General features: G+C 39.6%; 1 protein-coding gene and 1 long non-coding RNA gene across 3 annotated transcripts; one reads left to right on the top strand and one right to left on the bottom strand.

The window, feature by feature from the left end:
• Positions 1-5,197: 5,197 nt before the first annotated feature.
• Positions 5,198-6,070, top strand: LOC141588202 (uncharacterized). Its single transcript, XM_074409656.1, has one exon. The coding sequence runs from the start codon at positions 5,198-5,200 to the stop codon at positions 6,068-6,070; it is 873 nt and encodes a 290-aa protein (XP_074265757.1).
• A 6,604-nt stretch (positions 6,071-12,674) lies between these two features.
• LOC141586870 (uncharacterized) lies at positions 12,675-15,226 on the bottom strand. 2 transcript variants are annotated; one of them, XR_012519637.1, is made up of 4 exons: positions 14,766-15,226; positions 14,244-14,671; positions 13,421-13,626; positions 12,675-13,126 (listed from the first exon to the last, which is right to left on the bottom strand). It is a non-coding gene; the product is annotated as an uncharacterized LOC141586870 (long non-coding RNA). The 2 variants fall into 2 exon arrangements; XR_012519636.1 differs by having other exon boundaries at positions 14,244-15,210.
• Positions 15,227-23,473: the final 8,247 nt, after the last annotated feature.

Raw genomic sequence — 23,473 nt, 5'->3', positions numbered from 1 at the left:
CTTCAATCATGTCCTGAGGTACATGTTTTAGCTTGTAACATTTTTCTGTATCGTGTCCTTTACCTCTATGATATTCGCAGTACGAATTTTCGTCCCAGGATTTGGATTTCTTTTCTGGTTCAGGTGTAGGCCCTATAGGATGGATCTTACCCTGTTTCATCAATCTCTTCAGAGCGTTGGAGTATGTATCCCGAATGTTTGTGAACTTTCTTTGTGGGTTACTCTTCTTTGATGGTTCGAGAAGGTTAACCTCATCAGTCTTGCTAGTAGAGCCGTAAGAACGACTTGTTCAGCCTTGATATTCACGACCCACCGTTTTGGACAAGAGTCCTTTAAGGATTTCATCTTCGATCCTTGTCCTTAGTACAGTTAAGTCCTTGAAGGTTTTGATGTTTTGGTACCTCAAATGATTTGCATAAATAGGCTTCAAGTTGTCCACGAATTTTTCCACGAGGGTAGCTTCATCTGGACGCTCGACAATTTGGGTACTAGTTTTCCTCCACCTACTTAGGAAGTCGCTGAAACCTTCTTTCTCATTTTGGGTAAGAACCTCTAAAGTGCGCATATTGACTTGGATCTCAGCATTATCCGCATATTGTTTAGCGAACTCAATTGCGGCGTCATCCCAAGTGGCGATCTTCTTGTGTTCTAGGCAATAGAACCATTGCTTCGGGATGGTATCAAGAGATGAATGAAAGATCCTTAAGAACATCTCGGGTTTAATGCCTTTGATAGACATGTAATCCTTGAAAGCACGGATATGGTTCAAGGGGTTTTCATGCCCCTTGAATTTCGGGATATCCGTCATGTTGAAGTTGGTTGGCAATTTGGAACTCACTGCCTCATACATACGATTGTTTTCCCTATAGATATCATCCCCTTTGAGGTACATCAATTGTTCATCCAAATATTGGAGTCGTTTTTCAGCTTCAGTCAGACCTACGGGAGGGTTGACTTCTTGTGCTCCCACAAAAGGTGGAGGATTATCATTCACAAAATCATTCACAAAATCATTAGGCACTTCACTTTCTACACGAGGCAACCTAGTTTCTACAGCAACAATTCGGCCCTCGATCGTGTTGAGGCGATCATACACTTGGTCTTGTCTAGTTTGGAGACGAGCGAGCGCGGCTAGGATTTGATCATTACCATTCTGGGGTTGACTGTTGCTTGTGGTGCTAGTGTCAGGCATTTTGGAAACTGGACAAGAGATCGATGACGAATCAAAACACGATCGACCATTCTAGCACACTTAGTCAAATAAAAGAATTGACTCGGGAAGTGGGAGTGTGCCACTTGTGTCAGTGAGGTTTGAAAATGACAGTTTTGAAATGTTGGTCCTATTCAACTATAGTGTAGTTGTAGGAGTGGATTCGAAGTGCGGTTTTGAAATGGGCTTTGAGGCCCGAATTTTGACTTGACAATTGGACAGAGTTTTGACTGGTTTTGCGCTAATATTAGGCCTATTTTGAAAATTTACATTTTTAAAAGAGGTTTTGATTTTACAAAATTTGTCATGGTTTCGTTTAGAAAATGGTGATCACATATAATACAAGCATTTATACAGGCATTATAACGGGATGCTGAGTGCATTTAAAAGGGTTTTGGTTTAAAGGGTGGGTTGCCATACCGAACAATCAAACCCGGGGTCTGTGGAGATGCTCGTACCAAACAGGAGTAAGACCGATTCCTAGTCCATTTCCTCGAGTAGTGAGAGTCCTTGATACAAACAGGAGTAGTACCATGGTATGGTTGACGTCAATCGCTATCCATCTTTAGGCCCAAATAAGAATTTGGACCGTCTACATGGGACGATTGGTCGAATGGGTTGGGTTGGGCCTAGGAAGGCCGAATAAACGATCTAGGAAGACCGAGTTATGAAAACCGACAACTGTCTTGTACAAACCATTCCCTAACCTTGTTCAAGTTTCACCCTTGGCTACATGTAAGTGTATTATCCCCAGCGGAGTCGCCAAACTGTGGACGCGGGCCCACGGGGGTCGCTCGGGAGAAAACGAGCAAGCTTTGCATTTGTGGAGTCGCCACCAATTTATTGTGGAAAATTGAAAACCGTTCGAATACCTCATGCCATGTCAAGACATAAAGTAGTGACATGAACACCAAGATCTCGTTACCCTTAGCATTCTATGTCTAGAATGACTCTCGTGGATGCCAATAATGAACACGGATGTTCACAGAGATCTGGAGTAAGGGGTGAGGGTACGTATTAGGAAGATCTTTTGATCGAACACCTAATCCCGCCCGCCTCGATAGCGGTCTCTACTAATGATTAGGGAAAATCGTCTATACTCGATATGTTGAAGGTTATATCCATGCTATGCAACATCCATTAGATTAATCCTAGCATGTGAATTTAGACTAAGTCGATGATCAAGTAGTTTAACATGCATTAATGTCGAGGTAGAGATTTAGGTTAATTGCATGTGAGAGCATACAAACAATATGATAAAGAAATACAATACAAATACAATAAAGAAAATTACAATAATTACAACGGGTTAATTGATCTACGTCGAAAATACATTTAAAACGGATAATTTGAGAAAAAGAAAGGGAAAATAAAATAACGAACAGATTATTAGGTGATAATACGAGTAATAGTTAATAAATACGCAAGCTAATAACTATGTCAAAGCAACAACGGAAGTTCAGGGGCAGAATTCAACCCGAAACAGGCTCAGCAGTGTTGTGTCCTCTGGAAGAGGCGCAATGCTCACTGCGTTTGTTCCTGAGGTGAACTCTGGCTGTGAAGCCGGAATTGCATATCGTTAATGTTCATTGGTAATTTAATGCTCGATTATCGATATTTGACTCGGATAGAAGTGGATTAACATATTATTTACATGTGAATTGGTCATAAAAACAATAAAACATGAGATAAAACTAATTGGGACAAATTAATTACAAGATTAATTACAAGGTTAATTAAAAATTAACAAACTAGTTAGGTTATTAATTTTAAAGCTATTGATGATGATGACGATAATTAACAAATGAAAATATACAAAAGATGAATTTCAGAGACTTGATATTGATTAATCGAATCTCTGAAACCTGGATTGATTTTAATGACGAAAACCCGCAAATATGAATTACTTGGAATTTAAGTCGGGAATTAAAAGGTGATAAATTAATAACGAATTATCATGCTAAATTATCATGCTAATAAAATAAGAACAAGCAAAGACGAAACAAGATAAACAAACGAATCAAACAAAAGACGAAGGAAGAAGAAGGAAAGTAGGAACTGCGGTAGCCTCAGGAAGAGGCGCAGCAGGTGCTGCGTCCCTTCGAAGAGGCGCAACAGTTGTTGCGTTCCTTCTCAACATATGTCTCCCGTTAATCTGTAAAAAGGGTTTGAATAAAGGTTTTGTAAATCGGTTTTGAATATGTTTTCGATGTAAACCTTACAATAATGATCACAAAAATAAAGTACAATGATAAAAGATGGGGTTTACACCCTCAGACTTACATGTTTGACGAAACGAGATTAACTAAGTTAACGTTTAGTGATGCTCGACTCGAATGTACGACGAAAGTTCCCTCTAAGAGGAAGACGAACAAAATTGATTAAGTTGATTGATGTGAAGTTGGTCAAATTGGTCGGTCATGCAAAACGAGGCTGGTACTCAGAAGGATCCGAGCTTACGTGGTCGAAAATTCAAGCACGTAGACGCCAAAAAGCAAGAGCGTGGTCTTAGAATGCAAAGGGAGAAGAGAAGGGCGGACACTCGCGTGAGAAATATGAGGAACGAAGGTCCCTATTTATACTAATCACACAAAGGAACTAGGGTTTCGGTAAAACTTTGGAAGTAAATCTCGAAAGATCTTAAAATACGCATAAAGGAGCTGGGGAAGAGGCGCAACAACCACTGCGTCTCTTGGAAGAGGCGCAACACCTGCTGCGTCCTTTTCCCAAGGGTTTCCTCCTGCGGAAGAAAGATTTTCCGCGTTTCTATAATGGAATTGCGGTTTGATCTTAATTTCCTTATTATTTATAATATAATTCCGGAAAATACTTTACCAAAAGATTAAAAGATTGAAAATATGGAATAGAAATATCCGGAACATTCCATAATATTCTGACTCGGCATTTTAAACGGTTATTAGAAAATGAAGACGGTTTTTTATCCGGACTCCAAATGTACTCTAATTACTGTCAAAACGACCGAAATGGCGTGTAGATGACAACCAAGGGGTAGACACAAGTATTTGAGCTATCACTTGACGATAAACTAACAAACTATCATAAATCGTTCCGTGTACCAAACATGCGGCCCAATCATCACCGGGTGGCTTGCGGGAGGTGCAGAAATAAGGTATCTACAATATATATATAGAAATAGGATCTCGTGCGCACTGAAAGTTCGGTGCGAACTGTGCGAACTAAATTAAAAGCAAATTAATCAAAGGTTTAAATTAAACCCCTTATCACCTCTCGTCTTCCTTCAAACTTAATCATCCCCAAACTTCTAACCTCAGCTCACCTTTATCACCACCCCATGTCTTTACTGTCGGCCACAAACTCCACTGTTGCCGGAGCTCTGTCAATATCTCGCTTCCAATAACTGTATCTCCACCGTCGTCGACCAGCTTGTCGTTACACAACCACAATTAAACTGAAGTTCTTTGGATCTATTTGGCTCAAAATTTTACAAAAATGTCATTAGTTTGGTTAGTTTTTTTTAAAATTCCTTGTATTTTTTATAGATCTATGATTTAGGCCACAACTTTTTAAAAAGAAAACGAGATGTATGGTGGTTGAGGCGCATGACCGAGCCACTAATGGTGCAGCGCTATGTAGAATGAGATTTTAGGCGGTGCGGTTGATATTTGACGGAGTGTGAGGATGTGGTGGAGAAAGGTATTATACTAAGCTACAGCTGGCTCCAAAGAGCCGTTGCATATCAGCAACATTCACGCACCATATCCTCTATTCTTAGCAAATATTTTCCTTTCCATAAGCTTCATATTTTATAGCTGTTAAGTTTGATTCATTACTGTAATTAGTTTAACATACCTTATGTATAAATAGCTACTAACCATTCATTTGTAAGATACAATTGATTATTCAATAAAATATTAATGTTTACATATCCTCCAAATTCTATTATGGTATCAGTGTTTTAGCAATAATCTCATACTCCAAATCTCGACAACCTCCCTGTTCTTCACAATGACGAACACGGCCACCGAAAACAAAAATACTCATTCATACTCGATCGTTCCCGTCGAAAATCCAGGAACGAAAATCACTCATGTCGAATTTAATGGAAAAAATTATGACGATTGGTCTCGTTGTTTCCGTCTCGCTCTTCTTGCCAAAGGAAAGCTAGATTACATCGACGGAACAATTTCGAAACCCGCAGACAACGACCCTGATTTCAAAGCTTGGAGATCCGCCAATGCCCTTGTCTCGGCATGGATTTTCAATACCATTGAAGCCGATCTTCGTACATCCATTACTTTACAGGATGACGCGAATCTCCTTTGGACCGACATCAAGCAGCGCTTCACTGTGGTAAACGATGCTTACATTTTTCAATTAGAAAATGATATTAACTCTTGCAAACAGGGGCCAACAGAGACTGTCATGTCTTATTACGGGCGCATCAAAAAATTGTGGGACGATGTCATTGCAAATGAAGGATTTCCAACTTGTGCCTGCAAACCATGCGCCTGCAATATGCTTACTCTCTTAGGACGCCAACGCGAGAAGAAACGGGTACGTTCCTTTCTTATGGGTCTCGACTCTCGTTTTGCTACACTCCGTTCCCATATTTTAGGAACCGAACCCCTTCCGAATCTTAATCAGATTTATAGCCGTCTGTTACAAGAGGAAGGTATGCGTAGTTCTTTGCTTGCCTCCACTCCAGAATCTAATTCTGATCCTATGAGCTTTGTTGCTCGTTTTCACTCGACCTCAAACAATAATCAAAACACACAAAATCCACCTGTTGAACCCCCGAAAAAATGTATTGCTTGCAAACGATCCGGCCATGCCTTTACCACCTGTTTTAGAGTCACCGGGAAATTCCCGGATTGGTGAGGGGATCGACCTCGGGATAGGATAACAGAGGGCGACAAAAACGCACCCCTGCTCAGTCTGGAACCGCTTCTGGTTAGCCCGTTTTCTCTCCTGCACCTCGGGTCAATATGGGTCAAGTGAATGGTCAGACTGCTTCATCATCCGGGGCTGCTGCTTTTGACGGTATTGATTTGAATAGCTTAAATCCCGCTGATCGCGCCGAACTAGTTCAGATGTGGCAGGCTCACAAAGCTAATAACGATCGACTAAGTGGTAATATTCCTCTTTCTTCTTGGATTATTGATACCGGTGCATCCCATCATATGTCGGGTTGTTTATCGCATTTTTCTAATATTCGTAATATTGCTCCTTTATCCGTCGGACTTCCGAATGGAGACCGCACTACCGTGACAAAAAGTGGGGACATAGTTATTTCAAGTAGATTAATTTTACGTGATGTGTTATATGGCCCAAACCTTCAATGTCACCTTATTTCGGTCTCTAGTCTCTTGCTTGACGATTCCTTAACTATTAAATTTTCTCGTAATTTATGCTTAATCCAAGACCATTCCTCGAAGATAGTGATTGGAGCGGGTGAGCAGCGCGAGGGACTTTATTTTTTAAAGGATGTCCGCAATTTCGAGCCTAAAGCCTTTACCGTGGGAACAATTGACAACAATGAACTTTGGCACCGAAGGTTGGGGCACCCCTCTACCGATATTAATCGTTTTATTTCTGTTTTGAATAATACTCAAATGCATTCTCATTTTCGTAGTAAGTTTTGTGATATTTGCCTTCGTGCAAAACAAACTCGGGAACCCTTTTCTTTAAGTTCTAATAAGGCTGTTGCTATTTTTGATTTAATTGACTGCGATCTTTGGGGTCCATACTCCGAAAATGGTTCTTGTGGTTCTAAATATTTTTTTACTATAGTCGATGACTTTTCACGCTCTACTTGGGTGTATCTCCTTGTAATAAAAGTGATGCACGTCAAAAACTTTTAAATTTCTTTGCTATGATCGAAAGACAATTTAACAAGAAAATAAAATGCTTACGTACCGATAATGGTACCGAATTTTCATGCTTAAAATCGTTTTTTGACACACAAGGTATTTTATTTTAAACCTCCAACGTTGACACCCCTCAACAAAATGGTCGCGTTGAGAGGAAGCACCGTCATATTTTAAACGTTGCCCGCGCTCTTCTTTTTCAAGCCTTCCTACCTATTTTATTTTAGGGCGAATGCGTTTTAGCTGCTGTCTATTTAATAAATCGCACTCCTTCAAAACTTTTGAATGGCAAAAGCCCATAAGAACTTCTATTTAACAATTCTCCACCGATAGGACACCTACGCACTTTTGGTTACTTAGCTTATGCAAAAACTATCAATCGATCTCATGATAAATTTGCACCTAAAAGTCGTAAGTGTCTCTTCATTGGATACCCTATTGGGAAAAAGGGATGGCGCCTTTACGACCTCGACACCGGTTCCTATTTTGAGTCACGTGACGTTGTTTTCCTTGAAAACAAATTCCCTTACCAACATATCCACCTCCACGATGACCCTCCCATGGATATTCTTAACAACGAGTCTTCCCAAGACCATATTCTTCTTCGACATGACTCTGCCCCAACGACATCTACCATTCCACCCGACCCCTCCACTTCGAACCCCACAAACCAAAACGACACAAATCCATCGACCTCGAGTCACACTGACCAAGCACCGCCCTCTACCACGACCCAAAACAACACAGCCGAACCCTCCAACACAACCGAACCATCCAATCTCGGATGCGGACATCGACAAAAGTTTCCAAACTCGAATCTCAAAGATTTTGTCGTGAATAAGGCACCTCCCTCGTCTCATGCTCTCCACGCCTCGTCACAATCTTCAGGTACACGGTTTCCTTTAAACAATTTTCTTAGTAATAAAATATTTTCCCCTAACCATCAAATTTTCTTGACGGCCGTGACTACAAATCACGAGCGTAGCACCTTTTACGAAGCTATGCAGGATACAAAGTGGAAAGAAGTTATGCAACGAGAGGTCGATGCTCTCGAGAAGAATAAGACATGGGCACTTGAACACTTGCCTCCCAACAAAAAGGCAATTGGTTCCAAGTGGGTTTACAAAATCAAATATAACGCCGATGGCTCCATTGAACGATACAAAGCCCGTCTTGTTGTTATAGGCAATCGATAAATTGAAGGTGTGGACTATACTGAAACGTTTGCCCCAACTATCAAATTGGTCACCGTCCGTACTCTACTTGCTATAGCTGCCGCTAAGAAATGGGAAACACATCAAATGGACGTCCACAATGCATTTCTCCATGGCGACCTTCAAGAAGAAGTTTACATGAAACCTCCTCCCGGGTTCCTTTCCAAAACAGACGGACGCGTTTGCCGGCTCCGAAAATCTCTCTATGGCCTAAAGCAAGCTCCTCGGTGCTGGTATGACAAACTAGCTTCTGCTCTTATTAAATTCGGGTTCAAGCAATGCCCGTATGATCATTCATTATTTTCTATCACGACACCTGGCAAAGAGATTCATGTGCTTATTTATGTTGACGATCTAGTCATTTGTGGGAATGATTCCATTACGATCAAAAAGTTTAAATCCTACTTATGCGATTGCTTCCACATGAAGGACCTAGGGTCTCTCAAATATTTCTTTGGTCTAGAAATCTCTCGAAGCAAGGCGGGGTTATTTGTCTCACAACGCAAATATGCAATAGACATTCTCAAAGAAACTGGGCTGCTCAATTCAAAACCAAAACCCATCCCTATGGAACCCAATCTTACTTTGGCCACGTCCTCCGCGCCACCTCTCAAAGACCCTCAACCCTATCGTCGAATTGTGGGTCGACTAGTCTACCTCACAATCACAAGACCCGAACTCATTTATTCCGTGCACACCTTGGCTCAGTTTATGCAAAATCCCAATACCGATCATTGGCAAGCCGCTCTACAAGTTATCCGATACATTAAGAATGCCCCGGGTCAAGGTATACTTCTACGAGCCGACTCTGATTTGTCCCTCCTTGCCTACTGCGACGCTAACTATGGGACGTGTCCCTCCACCCGCCGCTCCCTCTCCGCTTACTTAATTCTCCTTGGATCCTCCCCTATATCGTGGAAGACGAAGAAGCAACACACGGTCTCTCGTTCTTCCGCCGAGTCCGAATACCGTGCAATGGCATACACCACATGTGAAATCAAATGGCTTAAAGGTCTCCTCTCTTTTCTCGGTATTCCTCATCCACAACCAGTCAAATTACTATGCGACAATCAATCTGCCCTTCACATTGCAAAGAATCCGGTCTTCCATGAACGGACAAAGCATATTGAAATTGATTGTCATTTTATCCGCGACGAAGTCCAGAAAGGTGTGATCACAACCGGGTTCATCAATACAAAACACCAACTCGCGGACATATTCACTAAGGCTCTAGCCCGTGCTCCGTTTTATGATTTACTATCCAAGTTGGGCATTACGAACCTCCACGCACCAAATTGAGGGGGGCTAATAGACTAAGCTACAGCTGGCTCCAAAGAGCCGTTGCATATCAGCAATATTCACGCACCATATCCTCTATTCTTAGCAAATATTTTCCTTTCCATAAGCTTCATATTTTATAGCTGTTAAGTTTGATTCATTACTGTAATTAGTTTAACATACCTTATGTATAAATAGCTACTAACCATTCATTTGTAAGATACAATTGATTATTCAATAAAATATTAATGTTTACATATCCTCCAAATTCTATTAAAAGGGTTAATCGGCCTCCGTCATCTTTTCTCAATTAACGGACGTCACTTTATGGTGAGTCTATATGTGTATCTGGGTACCAATTGCAATGGAAAACCAGAGGGCTAATTGGCCTCTGGTGTGAGTGACGATGGTAGTCGACACGCGTCAAATGATTTTTTATTACGTGGTGGTCGTATGGTGGTGTGGTTTAGCGGTACAAGTTCGATGTGGTGTTGTTTAGCGGTAGACGTTCAATATGCGGTCGGAGGTCAAAGAAGGGAGTATGATATTGGTTATTGACGATATCCTCGGGGTTGGCAGCATGGTGTTGGTGTTGAACGGCGTGGTGATAGTGGTCGTCTGGTGGTGGTGACGGCAGTAGTTGCGGCGGGTTGTGGTGGGCTTGGTGGATCATAGTGGAGCGGTAGATACACGAAATATTAGCCGGGATACACATGGTATTGCTACTGTATACAAAAACTGATTTGTGTATCTAATAGTAATACAATGTGTATCTGGAGGGAGTAACATCTGTATCTGAGTAGTTTGATACGGTTCATGTTCGTTGTAGGGGTCTTTCGAGGTGGAAGTCTGAGTTTTGGTGGTTTTGCAGTGGGTCGAGTAGCCTGCTCGTGGTCTTGGAGAGGTTTGTCGTGGGTGTATGGTGATGTACCTAATGTTGAGTGTATCTAATACGGAGTATTGACTAATTTAGTTTTGATTTTAAAGAGTGTACCTAATGTTGAGTGTAGAGAATGTTGGGTCTGGTACTCTGGTATTCTAAATAAAGGATGCTACAACACTAATTTAGCAGGTGATTTCTTTGGGTTTTACTTTATCCAAAGAAAGAGTCCAAGCTGCTCAAGACTCCTTGGTTAAATTAAGTATTCTAAATAACTAAATGTTGGCTTACTAATTGCCACCTTATTTGTGTAAGTCAATACATGTAAAATGTGGACGGTGGATCAATATCTGAAAAAAAATCATTGCTATATGAAGTGGGTTTTGCAAACCAGGTAAAGAAATCGAGACTCAATCATGCTTAAACACACGAATTTTGTATAAGACCAAGTTTCGAGGAGGCAATTTGTAAATATGATTACCTTTCTTTCATGTTCAACAGCTTGTACTGGCGCGAGAATCCATGTGTAAACAAGTAGGCTTAGGACTAAAAGATACATTGCGCCAAGGAACCATGTTTTAGCCATCAAAGTTAAGCTTATGTTATCTGATTAACTTTGGAATTAAATCTCTTGTTAATTGGCAAATAAGAAGATAGCTTGGCCAGTTATTTATAGAAATGTTCAGGAGTAGTGTGTGCTGCCTGCCTGCCTATTTGCCACTTAGATATTACTCGTAAGAATTTTTCCGCATTATCTCACTGACTTTAAGTTGCATACAATATTCTATGGCTTTGGAATATTATTCCGTATGATTTATGGATTGGTAGTCAGCGTGATTTAGCACAATTATACAAATTCTCATTGAAGATGGACACTATTTTTTTAGGGTTTAGTATCCCATTAAACTGTTAGATACAAACCATTAGCTTGCTAGATACACTTCTTTAAGTTGCTAGATACATACATTTAACTAGCTAGATAGATATACCTCTTTAAGTTGCTAGATATGTACCCTTAGCTAGCTAGATACACTCATTAAAGTTGTTAGATACAACTCTTTAGCTAACTAGATACACTTTTTTAACTTGTTAGATACATACTTTTAATTAGCTAGATACACTTCTTAAATTACTAGATACATATATGTAGCTTACTAGATACACTTTTTTAAGTTGTTAGATAAAATCCTTTTTGGTGCTTAGTTTATGTTTCCACCCCCGTCCTAAATTTGGATACCCCCCCTCCCCCCATCGTTTGATCACATTAAATTGCTATATACACTCTTTTAAGTTGCTAGATACATACCTTTACCTAACTAGTTACACTCGTTCAAGTTGCTAAATACATATTTCTAACTAGCTAAATACACTTCTTTAAGTTTTTAGATATAAACCTCTACCTTAGAAGATACATTCCTTCTCAAATTCACCATCTATTCACTAAGAAAGATCTCATCTTTCGTATTTTGCTATTCTATCAATTCAACTCTTCTTCTATTTATATGGTTTCCCCTGTTTTTTTGTTGAGGTACATGCTATCCTTTTCCAATTCAATTTGTAATTTGATTGATATTGATTGGAGTTATATTTTGTGATTGTTTGCTTATTTTGAGTGAAAAATGGTGTGTTAGATATATAACTTTAACTAGTTAGATACAAACTTTTACCATGCTAGATACACCTATTTAAATTACTAGATATATATTTCTAGCTAGTTAGATACACTTCTTTAAGTTTCTAAATACATATCATTAGCTAATCATATACACTCCTTTAAGTTACTAGATACACACCTCTACTTAAGGATACCCATCCCCCTCAATTAGCTAGCTTAACCTTTTTTCATCCTAAATTTAGGTTACTCCTTTAAGTAGTTAGATAGATATCTTTAGCTAACTCGATATACACGTTTAAGTTGCTAGATACATACCTCTATCTAGCTAGATACACTCCTTAAAATTGCTAGATACATTCCTTTAACTAGCTAGATACACATATCTCACACCCTAAATATAAACCTTTTTCAATTTGGGCAAAAGATAAATGTAATGCTCTCATCATTTGAGGTGATATTGAACAAGTTACTATACTGCTTACTGAAGTTTGTGCACGTAATGTTTTTAATCCCATAGAGCTTAAGGACAATGCTAGGATGACTAAATTTCATGCTCTGGTAACATCATAGGTAGGCAATAAAAAAAAATTATGGAAACAACAAAAAAATTAGTGACAGCGAGGCAACATTTGGAAAGAACCTAAAATATAGTATAATAGTAATAAAAACAGGGGTTTACACTTTACTACTTGTGGAATTTCACATGATGTTATTCTTGTATTATTTAATTGTAGTCAGGAAGCATTTTCATGTTCTTCTCCGTATAGCATATAGTTCTTAGATAGTGGGACGAGTCTTCGTTGACTCCATTAGAATTGCTTGGAGTCTTTGGAAGAGTTCGTGAAAGTGACACTGCCATTTAGGGGGTGAGATATGTGTATCTAGCTAGAGTGTGACTCCCATACATATTGCTCATCATCATTGTGCTTGGTGGTAACAATAACCTTCTCAGCAACCAAGTAAGCGCAGTACAATCTGACACCAAATTGGCCTATCATACTCACATCTGCTCGAGCATGCAATGCCTCCATGAATTCCTTGTTTCCAGAACTTGCAATTGTTCCAAGTTGATCACCAAAGCTACAGAAAGAACCACGCCATATGTCATTAATCAAATCCGTGGATTTTCAACCACAAAGTACAAATTATGTATCATCTATTCATCTACTGTCATATAGAGTAACAAACACATTGATAGACTTCTACAACAAATGATACTCCCGAAGACGTCTGAAATATTGTACAACATAAATCAAGGGAGTTGATAGTTTACCTGACGAAAACAGTCCCCCTTTCTTGGATGGGCATGGCAATCCCCAAAAACATGCAAATACTACCCTGACTCATATTTTGTCTAAATAAGATGATGTTTACCTGCAATATCCCATGATGCTCTTACGTTTTTCACCATGGAAATTTCTCAATTTGTTTAACCTTGGACTTGTACTTCTATACACTTGCTGTCATCCCAGCTTCAACCTCCGAGTCAATAATCATCTTCATAACCCCTTTCAACTCCGTGACTTTGTCATCAAGAAACTTCATGGAGTTTATGCTCCTGCTACCACCACCTTGCTCAACTGCACACATTTCAGACATCTTTGATGCATCTACCCAGTTTAATTCTGAAGCAATGTGCAGAGTTTTATTATGTTCAGTCAAAGCTACTAATTGAAAAAAGGATCGATACGAAATGTTCACAAAGTTCAGTAAAAGCTACTAATTGAACAAAAGGATCGGCGTCAATTACTCAAACTACATATCATTAAATTTTGAACTATCACGAGATGACTGACTATGTTGATACTCCCGAAGACTGCTATATCGATAATCAGCATCATTCATATCATTAGAATCAGTATTTCTACTTGACTAGCATTTCAAAAGATACAAACTAACAAATCCCATATGCCAAAAAATCGTCATTTGAGAGTAGAAATACAAACTCTACGTATAAAGGTTAACTGTATTTCTTGATTCCTCTTAACGAGCCTATGCAGCAACTATCTCAGAATCTAACTTTGCAAGAAATTTAGTAATTAGTAGCAATTCATTACTGAACATCTTATGCAATTTATTCCATTAAAGATCAACCTTTATCAAATCATACCTCAAACCCACATCAAACAAACAACAAACAAACAACCACCAACATTCCAAAACCATCGTTGTTTTTTAATTGTTCAGATCTACTAACCTGAAATCTAAGAATGAAACACATATCAACTTGTCATCATTGCTCGCCCTTCTCTCTATAGAAATGGATCGATTGCGTGAGGTCGATGTCACCGGCAGAGTAGGTTCGGCGACAACAGAATCAGCTGCTAATGGTGTTCTCCGGTGGTCTGATAAGCAATGGTGGTGGAAAGGCAAGGAAAAATGGACGTCGTGGTGACCGAAGATATGCACCAAAGAATAAGATGTGCCAACACTGGTCGGCGGTGGTGCACCGGACGTCGTTGTATCTCGGCGGCGGCGGCAGCGGCAGCTGGTGAACAGGGTTGATGAGAGGGGAGAGTGGAGGGAGGTGGGTGAGGTAGGGAATACTCCCTCCATTCAACTCCACTTTGCAAGTTTGCTTTATCACGTTTGCCAACACAGCTTTTCCGCGATAAATACCATTAGCTACGTATTTGCAAAAATTATAAAAGTTAGATATTTTTAATGTACTCTTAAAGACGAATCAAATAAGATCCCACATGAATATATTTTCACTTACGTATCGAGAGAAAATTGAAGTTGAATGTTCGCTTGTGAATAGTGCGCAAAAGATAAACTTGTAAAGTGAAGTTGAATGGAGGGAGTAATAAGAAGGGAAAAGGGTTAAGTTTGTAGCTGTGAAGGTTTGCGTGAGATAGACTAACAGTGTATAGGAGCTTAGTTCGTATGGTTCGTATTGAAAGTTGGTTCGCATCTGATCTCCCGCCCCTATATATATATGTCAATGCCTTGTTTACTTTTCGGGTTGTATGGTCTTGATGAGTAAAGCCGTGTAGACATATATGGTTGTGTTGGAAAAAATGTGTAATGGGAGTGAGTCGATGAGTTTATGAGGAAAAAGGAGGGTACTAATAATGTGCAAGGAGTGAATAGAGTATCTTGAGAGTTAGGAGCGGGAGACATGGGTTATGGTAAGTTGCTCAATGGATGTGGATTTGAGCCAAGTAGAGAGTTACATGTATGATGTGCTAGAGATTAAATTGGAATTGGTTAAATAGTGATTGTGAGTAAAGAACTAGTGAATGGAAATGGGTGTTTATAAGCATATGTTACCCATGTGGACTATAAATTTAGAGATATGAGAACGTAACATGACTATTGACTTTTGAAGAAGCAATCTTTCATGCTAAGTAGTGTTGTTTTGTGCTTAAGGAGCTATTATTTTGGTTATCCAAAGTCATGAGTGCGTTTAGTAGATTAAAAGGAGACATTGGGTGTGATTTTATATGTGATTTATGTCGGAAATTGGGAATACAAGAAGGTGACTTAGCTTGCGTAAGGAGTCTTGAATTGAGTAAGCGGATTGTGTGAGGTAAATTGTGGATAATGAGTGATGTGTGATCTAAGTTGAATATCTGTTGAGTGTTTGAAATTATGGATAGTGAATGAAGTTGAGTTGCATACTAAGCAATAGTGTTGTTAAGCATAACTTGAAAACTATTGTTGATTGATGATTGAGATATATGATGGTGAACTTAGTATTAACAAGCTTGGTTTTCACGGTTATGAGAGTCAGAGTGTGATATGTAAAGCATGTGGGCTCAATTGTGTCGTTAAGGTATCCTTATTCCTTGTGTTATGTAGTATGGCCGCTTAAGCAAAGTGTGTATGCATGGAGTGTGAAAGTAGTAGGGTGAAATTTTGGCCTATGAACGGTAATATAGATGTTGTTTGTAAAGTTGTCTCCCAATCGTCAGGTGAAACACCCACGGTGTACATCGTGACCTTGTTGTAGTGCCTAATTGAGTGATGAAATAGGGAATCTTGGAAACGCGTTTGAGAATGAAAACCTCATGCCTAGGTGACACTCGGTCGAGTGCACCATGTACTCGACCGAGTGGTCGCCTACTCGGTCGAGTGGCCTCCTGTACTCGACCGAGTGGTCTACTTTAACCCTTGTTTTGTTCATACTTGACCCAAATATTGGGTGTATACCCTTATATCGCGGTTTATGTTAGTTGACTCCTGTTGGATGAACATGTGAAACTTACACGAGTGATATTTTGGGAATTATTTACGTTTGACCATATTGGGTAGTTTTGCTATTTAAGAGTGAAATTCAAATGAAAGTGGTAATTGACATGTATAATTAGATGACAAGAATGATATCATAATCTTGTTCGATTTTGTGTTAATTGAGGTGATTTTATTTTTATTGTGTACAAGTAAGATGAAAATGCAAGTTATGTGTCACATAGTGGTCATTGCATGATAGTGACTGAGATCTCCTGTACGAGCGGAAGTATTAATGAGTAATGGGAACGAATATGGAAACTATAGATACCCAGTATTTGCTGAGACTCCAACAAACACCCGATGATTATCGGACTATAACATGCTTTGGAATCGCGGCGTTTGATCGACAGTTTGTGTACAACTTTACGTCGGAAAACTTAAAACGATTTCGAAAATAAAACATTTCAAAACTTTTCTAAAGTACCTGGAATGTTTAATGCACGACGACGGGGTCGCAATGACACTAACTAGAGTCAAAACCGACACCGGACCAAAAACCGACTCAAAAATTCAAATCCCGACTCCAACAACGAGTCAAACCGAGTCAACCACCAAAAACAAAACATTCAAAGCCTTCTATACTAAGATTTCCCGGATTCATGAATGGTCAAGTACCAAACATGTGACTACAAATCCTTGGATAGAACAAATCATGATTGCACTTGTGTGAAAGTGACAGGACAACTCGAAGACCCGCGACGTGGCTCGCGCCTCTTTGAGCAGCCCAGGTGGCCACGTCGCTCAAAACTCACACAACCACTCATTTTCCTATAAACACCCCTCAAATGCCCCCATTTGAGAACTTACGCGAGTGTCCGCCCCCTCTTTTCTCCCTTAAAATTATCGACTCGACTTCTTAAGTCACAATCCGACGCGTATTTACGACCTACCGATTGTAAATACAAGCCTTACACATTGTTTGGTACCGTCATCGTGCATTAAATCACTTGACTGACCACTTCGACCACTACACCGTCACTAATCTTAATAAAACACTCTTTTTACTTACCAAAACGGTTTTAAATCGAGTCTTTTTCTGACCAAACGAGTTGTTACACTTACGTCGGTTTCTCGCCATAACCAAACATGTAAGTATGAGGGTGTAAAAATCCTTATTTTATCATGTCTTCATTTGTTTTATGACTATAACATGCTAAAACATGCATAACACGATCCAAAACATGGGATAAACGAGGCAAAACTGAGTTTGGCCTGAGGCAGAAGCCCCTTATTGTGCACATAGGCTCGCGCCTCAATGGTGTGTCCAGGTCAGAACTCAACTGTGTTTGTTCTCGTCTTTCCCCTTTAATCCATTTTCATATTTGTAATCGGTTTTTACCATTTCAAATATTTTCAAACCTTATTTATTTTATTTTATTTGTTTTTAACCATAAAACATTTTTCACCCTTGGTTCCTCATACAATGACGGTTAAATCCGTGTTTCAGTGATAATATTTGGTTAATAACATTTAAAAGGTATTTAAAGCCTTTTATTTCTTTACATTTTGGGAGGTATTTTAAAGCCTTTCATCATTTCTTCACATTTTCAAAACAAGCATATTAGTCACCAACACAAAGTCATCCTTGGTTCTACATACCATGCCGGATTTTAACCCGGGTACGATGATGAGTATCGACTAATTATATTCAAGTGAACTTGAAACAATTAGTTCATAATTATTTTCAAAACTATTCATGTCAAGCTTGTCAAGTCGAACCCGACACCGAATATCATCAAAATAATGACGATTATTCAAGTCATGTTCTTCAAATCAACAAATACGGTCTAAACGACCCTTTCATACCAAATCGGGTGAAATACCCATTTTTCAATACGTTTTATAAACGTTTTCCAAATGGTCAGAACACGGCATATAACCGTTGGTTGACCCGCGCCTACAACAGGCCCCTTCTTTATTATTTCCAAAACCAGGGGAGGCCCCTTACACCGCCGGCATGCTCGCGCCTCATATGGTCGCCGGGCACAGGGCCTGTTCCCTTTCCAGCATTAGTCTAGGACAATCCCGACTACGGTTAGCCCGGATATAAGACGGATCAGATGACTATTTGCTCATTCGAAAATCATGTTTGCAGATTGCTTTACTAAGACAAATGGATCACGTTATGCACCATAAACCTAATACGGTAAATGGATGTTTAATTTCCGTCTTGCATGCAAATCAACCATTAATCCAACTCGACATCTTATACTTGATACTTGGATTAAATCAACCGACTTAGAAAGCTCTCACATGTTAGGTTTAAGTTATTGGATGCGCATTCATGCATTTAAACCATTTTATCAACTTTTGCATTTAACCAACCAAGATCGATCAAGAGAGAAGCGCTACCGCGGGGGATTGGGTGTCTGATTAAAGGGCTTCCCAATACGTACCTTCACCTTTACTCGTAAACTTTGGATAGTGGACGACCTTATCCAGGGCGGACGAGAGTCATTCTAGAGATAGGATGCTAAAGAGGGACGATTCCTTATCTTTAGTACCTATGTCAAACACTGCTTTGTGCTTCGTTTGACCGAGGTATAAAGTGAATTCGAACGGGTTCCAAGAATCCCACAAATGCTTGGTGGCGACTCCGAACATCTCTAATCGTTTCGAGACCCTTACCGAGATGAAACCGACCGATCAAAAACGATCCGGTCGAAAGCATTTTTACGCCGCCGAGCGTGGCTTTCAAAAGACTGTTGTATGTCCACAGATCGGCTAGGCTTGCAGGTGGGCCATGTCCACAGATTGGCGACTCCGCTGGGGAAAACTAGGACACTTACGTCTTTGTGATCCCTAGATGGTGAGACTCGAACGAGGTCTTGGTTGGAATGCGTTAATTTATATTACGGTCACGGTCGGGTTCCTTGTCCGGGCCCACAACCTAACCTTTATCGACCAATTGGCTCGTCTCGTCGGCGTGAGTTTTCTCATCCCCGCGTTTCGAATCCCGATTGAGTCAAGCATACCATTGACGTCACACATTTCTGTTTCGCCAAAGAGTTTCATCACCTTCGAGCACGAGGCTAGGGCACCCTCCTTACACATTTTGTTTGGATTGGTATCCCTCTCGCAAATCGGGGTTTTATTGCTTGGTGTGTAACCCACCCTTCTAAGCCAAAACCCATGTCAGCATAATGCATAATATAATAAACTGTGAGTGCTTATGTGCTACTTGATCATATGTCCTTCCGTGTCATTTTCAAACTTTCAAATCAACTTTTTGCACCGTTATAATGGCCATTTCAAACCTCGGTCTTTGGCCGACCGTTGCACGCCTTTGTAGGCCGTCGTAATGACGATTTTTCAAACCCGGTTTTTTATAACCATTTCAACACGCCTTTCTAGGCCGTCGTAATGACGATTTTAAAACCCGGTTTTTATAACCATTTCAACACGCCTTTCTAGGCCGTCGTAATGACGATTTTCAAACCCAGTTTTTATAACCATTTCAACATGCCTTTCTAGGCGATTTTCAAACTCGGTTCTTTACAACCATTTCAAATCACCTTCTTTCGCCGTTATAATCGCCGCGTCTAGACACGGATTTTAACCTGTTTCGTGCCGACAATGGCTCTTTCAAAACTCGAGAAAAGCACACACCCTTTTCTCGAGACACTTTTGAGATCCCGAGGACCATGCACCGTCCCCGAGACCTCTTCAAACATTTCAAACTCGATTTTCAAAACATACAATTTTGAATTTCAAAAACCGACGTGGGAGACAGTACATTGTTTTCCGAGCCGATTCAAACTCAAACCGTCTTTTGCAAATAAACTTAAGACAACCCTTTCAACTGACTGACTTGCGGAGATCTCTATCTTCGGAAGCCGTCCATAAAGCGACAAATGAATCTTTTTGAAAATTTCTTTTTTCGAAAACTTCAGTCCACCATTCCAATTCTGCCTCGTGTCTATCGAGTCGAAGCAAACGTACTTATGGATCTTTACTTATGAGTCGTCTCACCACGAGACTCGTCTAATGGCGTCACGCCGCTACATTGGACACGTGTTAAAAGTTCGGTCAACATCATCACGTCATAAATCGAGTCAGCACCGAGGAACCATACACGGTCACCATCGTCTTGTTGAGGCTAACCTTTGTCTCGTCCTTTGTTTTGTATGCGTTCAGTCTTTGAACCGTGTCGGATTGAGTTGTAATGTGAGCCGTTTTTCTGCCTCAGAACCATGGCCTCGTCTTTAACTTCGTCTATCAACAGCAACAACAATGATAACAACAGAGATGTCACGACTGCTCAGCTAGCCAGCCTGCTCACCACTTTTAAGGTCACTCTGGATCGTGTCGAGACCCGTATCGACGCCCTGGAAAACAGAGAAGCTGGAGAACATAATACTCCACCTTTGACTGAAACTGAGAAAAAGCTCAAGCTCTTGGAAGAACAGCTCCTAGCCTGGGGTAACAATATCCATCTTGAGAACAACCGAAGGTTCGAACCTGTTGGGGAACAATTACCCGACAACTTTACCCTAACTGATGTACCTAAGGTCAAAGGAGTGGAGGACCCGCTCAATCATATTCGTGCCTTCAAAGACTGCATGGCCATTAAAGGGGTCAAACAAGAGCTCTTCACCCGGATCTTTCCGTCCTCTTTGGAACCGATCCCTTGCCAGTGGTACTACTCCCTCGATCCGAAGAACCTTACTACTTGGGATGAAGTCGCAGTTGAATTCGCCAAATAATACGCTGACAATGTTGAAATCCAAGCCAATACCCGTATCCTTGAGGTCCTAACCCAGAACGACAAGGAGGGATTCACCGAGTTTTTAACCCGTTGGTGGAGGGTAAGTACTCAGCTAGTCAGCAAGCCGAGTGAATCAACTTTGGTGGAAAAGTTCGTCAACAATCTCCGCCCAGTGTATGCCAACTTACTGAGGTATCAAAATATTAAGACCTTCCAGGATCTGGCAAATTCGGGGACACGCATTGAAGATGACCTCCGGAAGGGTGTCTTGGCCAAGACCACTGGCAGAGGCTACCAAGGATCCACCTCAACCGGGTCTCGCCCTTACGGCCAAACAAACAAGATTGATGAGGTCAACCTCGTTGAACCATCTGCTAAGAGAGCTGAGCGCCCCTAGAGAGTGTTCACTAATATAGGGTCAACTTATGCAAGTGCCTGTGGACGCGGGCCCACGGGGGCGCTTGGGAGAGAGAACAAGCGTTTGCATTTGTGGAGTCGCCACCAATTTATTGTGGAAAATTGGAAACCGTTCGAATACCTCGTGCCATGTCAAGACACAAAGTAGTGACATGAACACTAAGCACTCGTTACCCTTAGCATTCTATGTCTAGAATGACTCTCGTGGATGCCAATGAACACGGATGTTCACAGAGATCTGGAGTAAGCGGTGAGGGTACGTATTAGGAAGCTCTTTTGATCGAACACCTAATCCCGCCCGCCTCGATAGCGGCCTCTACTAATGATTAGGAAAATTATCTATAATTGATATATTGTCGATTATATGCATGCAATGCAACATCCAACGTTTTAATCCTAACATGTGAAGAATTAACTAAGTCGGTGAATACGTAATTTAACATACAATTAATGTCGAGGTAGAAATTTAAGTTGATTACATGTGAAAGCATACAAGTGGTACAATAAAAGAAATACAATAATGCAATAATGAAAATTACAATAATTACATCGAATTAATTGATTTATGTCGAAAATACCATTAAAACGGATAATTTGAGGAAGAAAGAATAAACGAATTAACGAACATGAATCAGGCGATAATACGAATAATAGTAAATTAATACGTAAACTAATTAAACTAGGTCAAGGCAGAACGGAAGTTCAGAGACAGAAGTCAACCTGGAAGAGGCGCAGCAGAGCTGCATCCTTTGGAAGAGGCGCAGTAGTCGCTGCGTCTGTTCCTTGGCTCAGTTCTGGTTGTGAAGCCGGAATTGCAAGTTGTTAACATTCGTTGGTTAATTTAATGATTGATTATATTATTTACTCGGATGGAAGTGATTAATAGGTTATTTACATATGATTAATGGTCATGAAAGCGATAAACACGGATGAAACTAACTAGAACGAATTAATACAAGATTAAAAGGGTTAATTAGTGAATTGAACAAACTAATTAGGTTAAATATGATGGATTAGGCTCTGTTCTTTCTGGCTTTTTAAAGCTGAACTGAATCGACTCGAATCGAAAGGAGCCGAGCCGAATCGAATCAATTGAGTAATCAATCAATCGAGCTGGATCAATCGAATGGAGTGAGTAATCAATCGAATCGAATGGAGCCGAATTTAATCGAATCGACTAGAGCCGAAATAACTAAGCTGATTGAGCCAATTGAATCGAGTGAAATAATAATAATAATAATTATTATTATTATTATTACTATTTATTGTTATTATTATTATTATTATTATTATTACTATTATTATTATTATTATTATTATTATTATTATTATTATTATTATTATTATTATTATTATTGTCATTATTTTTATTATTGTCATTATTCTTATTATTGTCATTATTATTATTATTGTCATTATTATTATTATTATTATTATTATTATTATTATTATTATTATTATTATTATTATTATTATTATTATTATTATTATTATTATTATTATTACTACTACTACTACTACTACTACTACTACTACTACTACTACTACTACTACTACTACTACTACTACTACTACTACTACTACTACGACGACGACGACGACGACGACGGCGGCGACTACTACTACTATAAGAAGAAGAGGAAGAAGAACATTACTAATATTAATATTAATACTAGTAATTATACTAATTTGAGTGATTAACTAGGTAGCCACCATGAACCACAGTACACCATCAATTTTATTAGGTGAAATAATGTAGAACCGATTTGCTAGAATGTTGTTCAAAGTCTAGCCATATATCATCATGATTTGAGTGATTAGGTAGCCACCACGAAGTAACAACAATCCTTATTTTATTAATTAGATAAATAAAAATCAACAGGCGGCCCTAATTTCATCTTTAACCAACAAATAAAATTTGATTGATTAATTAAAACTCAACAAATAATATTAATAATTGATAAACAAGTAAATTAATTCATTATTTGATAAATTAGAAGCCATCTTGTAAGTTTAAATCATCTGAGCAACTAAATTATGTTTCAGGGAAAAAATTGATTCAAGAG

This window comes from Silene latifolia, chromosome 6 (assembly GCF_048544455.1).
Source record: "Silene latifolia isolate original U9 population chromosome 6, ASM4854445v1, whole genome shotgun sequence".
Lineage (NCBI taxonomy): Eukaryota > Viridiplantae > Streptophyta > Magnoliopsida > Caryophyllales > Caryophyllaceae > Silene > Silene latifolia.
Note: the sequence above shows the minus strand (reverse complement) of the source record. Positions and strands in the feature narration are given on the sequence as shown.

What these genes read in the sequence shown, in the direction of transcription:
- LOC141588202 (XM_074409656.1), top strand. Translation starts at nt 5,198, where the DNA reads ATGACGAACACGGCCACCGAAAACAAAAATACTCATTCATACTCGATC.